Source organism: Ptychodera flava, chromosome 3 (assembly GCF_041260155.1).
Source record: "Ptychodera flava strain L36383 chromosome 3, AS_Pfla_20210202, whole genome shotgun sequence".
NCBI classification, from domain to species: domain Eukaryota; kingdom Metazoa; phylum Hemichordata; class Enteropneusta; family Ptychoderidae; genus Ptychodera; species Ptychodera flava.
In genome coordinates, this window is record NC_091930.1 from 38,723,937 (window position 1) to 38,728,578 (window position 4,642).

A 4,642-nucleotide genomic window follows, 5' to 3' on the forward strand; every position below is an offset into this window, starting at 1 on the left:
TTCGTGTGCCCCGCCGATTTGTCTGCACGTGCGCACTTCGAGGCTGGCTCCAACGTGTACCAGTATCAAATGACCCACATACCTGCCAAGTCGCTATTCAAGATGAAATGGTTGAAAGCTATACACGGAGAGGATATTGCCTTCGTTTTCGGTTGGCATTTCAACAGTGCGTTGAACTGGACAATGCCTGAAGATGACGTCATGATGACCTTGAAGATCATAAAGTACTGGACAAACTTCGCTAAGACAGGGTAAAATAATGAAACAACAATTCATTTTTAAAACCCAATATCATGATGATTATAATCATGATGACTCTATATAGCGAAGGCTTCGAGTTCAGCCATAGATATTTAAAATATCAATCGTAATATTACACCATTACATAAAGGAACTTAAGCTCATGACTAACATACGCCTTTCAAAGTGGCAATGTGAGGAATGAATTCTTTCCCTGTCAATGATTCCGTAGACTAAAAAAATTTAGCCAATTTGATTTGACATCGTATTGATATCAATATGATAGACGATTATCAAAGACATACATACATACATGCACACACACATATACCTACCTACTACATAGATACATAGATACATAGATACATACATAGATAAATACATAGATACATACATAGATAAATACATAGATACATAGATACATACATACATACATACATACATACATACATACATACATACATACATACATACATACATACATACATACATACATACATACATACATACATACATACATACATACATACATACATACATACATACATACATACATGCATGCATGCATGCATGCATGCATGCATGCATATATACATGCATACATACATACATACATACATACATACATACATACATACATACATACATACATACATACATACATACATACATACATACATACATAGATACATACATAGATACATATAGATACATACATACATACATACATACATACATACATGCATGCATGCATGCATGCATGCATACATACATGCATACATACATACATACATACATACATACATACATACATACATACATACATACATACATACATACATACATACATACATACATACATACATACATACATACATACATACATACATACATACATACATACATACATACATACATACATACATACATACATACATACATACATACATACATACATACATACATACATACATACATACATACATACATACATACATACATACCGTGTACAATAACACGTAGACATGACATTTTGACCCGTTTTCAGAAACCCCAATTTATCCGATAATGACTTGGAATTGACGGAAGATGAGAAGCAAACAGAATGGCCTCTCTTTAAAGTACCCGGATTAGAGTACAAAGACCTGTCACCCAAGATGGAAACCAAACGAGCTCTGAAAGCCAAGGAATGTGCATTCTGGAATGATTTCATTCCAAAGCTGATGAAACATACAGGTAATAACAGACATATTTCTGAAACCCACGATCAGTGCACATGTTTGTAATGATCTGTTGTACTGGTAGTTATATTTCCATTATCGTTGTTTCTGATGTCAAATGACACTCCTGAGCTGATGGAATGGAATACTGACAATAATTTTAATGACATGTTATTTTTTAAACCTCAATCAGTTCATGAATAAGAAAAAATATATACAAGAAATATTGCGCCCATTGCTATCAAATATACTTCATCAGATGTATACTAGTATTGTATTTCTTTCGGTTTCCCCAAATTCCCACCATCCCATGCGCTTCCTTGCAGACGCTGCACAAACATGCTCAAAGGAGACGGAGGATGGAAAGTTAAAGTACAAAGAAGAAGAAGACAGGCAGTCATAGGGGTGTTGTCAGAGCAGTCGTTGAAATATATTGATGCAAGTACCAGTAGTACCCGGAATGAACATGTCCGGGGTTGGGGCAATTAGCCCAAGGGACACGTGACTGATTGTTTTTCTCTTTCCAAAATTTTCTAAATTACGAAAGCTTTACTTCTGCGTTAAAGTTTCCGCAGTTGCAATTCTTTATCGGTTGGCCCTGATGTCAATGTTTTTTCCTTTATCATCAATAGGCATGGCTGCTAAAATACAGGTAGATGCTTTTCAGCTTTTTGCGCATTTTGGACAGTCACTTTTCAAAATCAAATGAACCATCCCTTAATAATGGCAGATAAGTTTTGATATAAAGGCGTTGTATTTTTTGAACAAATAGAAATTCTGTCCCACTATTCGTTGTACATGTGTCAGTCCTTTATGGTGATATTATATTCCTGATTTTCCACCGTTGCCAATCTTTCCATCCCAAGGTAGAGTGCGCCTTCGGCACAGTTATTTGGACTTTCAAATATTTGAAATAATCTTTGTCTATGGCATGCATGACTCAGTTCAGACCTCTTTGAGTAAGAAAGGTATTCACCGTCTTAGTCGTACGAAAAACAATTATCATATTTTACCCATCGAGTCAATACAGGGCACGGCGGCCATTTTGAATGTCAAACATCCTCGGTAAATGTTGTAAGGTAATTTTTTTATATCTATCAAACTTTACAATGACAGTAATGCCTTATTTTTAATCCTGTCATGTTGAGAGAATGGTTTAAAGAGTGCCATTTGAGTGGAAATTAATTCTCTCACTTTTGAGACGCATACCAAATAACTTTAAATCTATACCAATCAATATGTTTAGGTAACAGCGCATTGTAGAAGTATATTCTTAAACTTCGAGTTTTCCCACACATAAGCACACGATGTCTATTCATAAGAAGGCGCACATTGAATATAGCCGACGCACTTTAGGGGCGCACTATGCCAGTTGCAGACTGCATATATATGCAAACTCCTTAAAAGGTCCACGGAAGAGAGTGTGATAAATTCCAATGTAAAATAATATTTACCCAAAATCGTAAAAAAGATTTAAAATGTCTGTATAAGTCTGCAAAGATCACTTGTCGTCTCCTTATATCCGATCTTTGACAACTCAGACAGAATTGTCAAATCTTTGATCGGTTGCAGAGGTCCCGCATGAATCACAGCGAAACCTTCCACATTCCTAAAAACACGGTGGCATCGATGTTTGATTTGCGCCAAAAATACAGTAACTCTGTATATCGCGGCGTTTATTCAGCCAGTCAGGAAATCTTCTCCATTTGACTAAAAAGCAGCAGATGTAAGCATCACTAGTTCCCTTCGCAATTTACTATGACGGTGCGTTCACAAGCTGTGGTTACGTCGGGCATCTTCAACATCAAGCAAAATAATTTCGGATTCAAGCTGGATGATTTTAACGTTAAAGGTCCAGTAATGCTAACTTTTGCTGATTTTTCTCGCTATTTTTGTTTTTAATGTCTACAATAATTTCTTACTTTTGTCCCTAAAAATGTTGATATACACAGTATTCACCTTATCAACTCCGAGTCGACATAAACATGAGTAAACTGTGTTGTTATTGTTGACAAGTAAATTCTGGTCCGAACTACAATTCAAATGTAAACAATAAAAGTGCATTTACGCATATAGACACTATGTTCACGAGCTAAATAATGGGTATTTCAACATTCTCTTGGCAAAAGAATAAAAACTTGCAATTGGCATACAAAATAAACAAGATTGCATTACTGGACCTTAAAAAGAGATAACTGGTTAATTTGTGTCTGATCTAACTAATTTATACCACTCCGTAGTAAGCGTCAATTGTATGTTATTATTTTTAAATGTACCTTTCATATTTGTATGACCACAAAAACAATACATATGTCACATGTCATTTATATTGGCCCGACATGGTTTTTGGAAACAAGTTAAGCAAAAACCTTGCTTCGCCCGCTCGCCGTTGGTCAGTGGAGCAGGTTTGAATTTCTGTTTCGTATTTGATTTCAATCAAAAAGTTGCTATCCCACAAAGTACGAACTGGGGTTTACTTCTCGACGAAAAAAGTCCAGGTAATAATAATAATTTGTTGCTTTTCAAGGCTTCCGGCCCATATGCGAAAAAAAGAGAACAAAGCAAATTAATAAATTGAAGATGTTGCACTGGTTTAAACATTAACTTATATTCAAACGTGATAAGTGAAGATCGCAGCTCCATAGCCTTGAAGAATAGTCCCGGTATATACCGATGACTGTCATTGTCTGTGAATATATCTCGAGTAATTGAACCCCGGGGTGAGTTAAAAGTAGTCGTAGTGCCTAAGTGTTGAAAACAAGTTCAAAAGTCCCATTGCTGACAGTACGTGACTGCAAGACACCACTTGTTAAATCTCATGATCACTTCAGTGTTAAAGTGGCGGTCACCTCAAACTTCCGATGATACAATAATTTAAAAAATGTATGTGTCTGACATATAAAATGGTCAATACAAAGTACTAAGTATTCTTTCATGCTACTTGTATTACAACCATAGGCAGCTGTACATTAAAATTTTTATTAGAAACGCTTCGTTTCTCAAATTTTGGGGATTTTTTCTGTGTCAAAATGTTTAAAGGTGCAATCGTTTTATCCCCATGGATACTAGCATAGGCAATCACGTGGTAACAACTGTTTCTCTCCGAATCAATGAGTCTCTGATTGGACACAATCAAAAAATCACCGCTCTGAGGTAGAGCATGTAGAGGTCACGCGAACTGT

The 4,642-nt window shown here is 35.9% G+C and overlaps 1 protein-coding gene across 1 annotated transcript in view; it reads left to right on the top strand.

Moving 5' to 3' along the window:
- Window positions 1–2,013, top strand: part of LOC139129287 (acetylcholinesterase-like) — a 2,975-nt gene extending 962 nt beyond the window's left edge. The window contains exons 2-4 of the mRNA XM_070694926.1: window positions 1–251; window positions 1,289–1,476; window positions 1,787–2,013. The exon at window positions 1–251 is cut by the window's left edge and continues 387 nt beyond it. Of these exons, the coding sequence (XP_070551027.1) occupies window positions 1–251; window positions 1,289–1,476; window positions 1,787–1,863 (516 nt within the window). The 3' untranslated portion in view covers window positions 1,864–2,013. The remainder of the gene's footprint in view (window positions 252–1,288; window positions 1,477–1,786) is intronic.
- The last annotated feature ends 2,629 nt before the right edge of the window (window positions 2,014–4,642 follow it).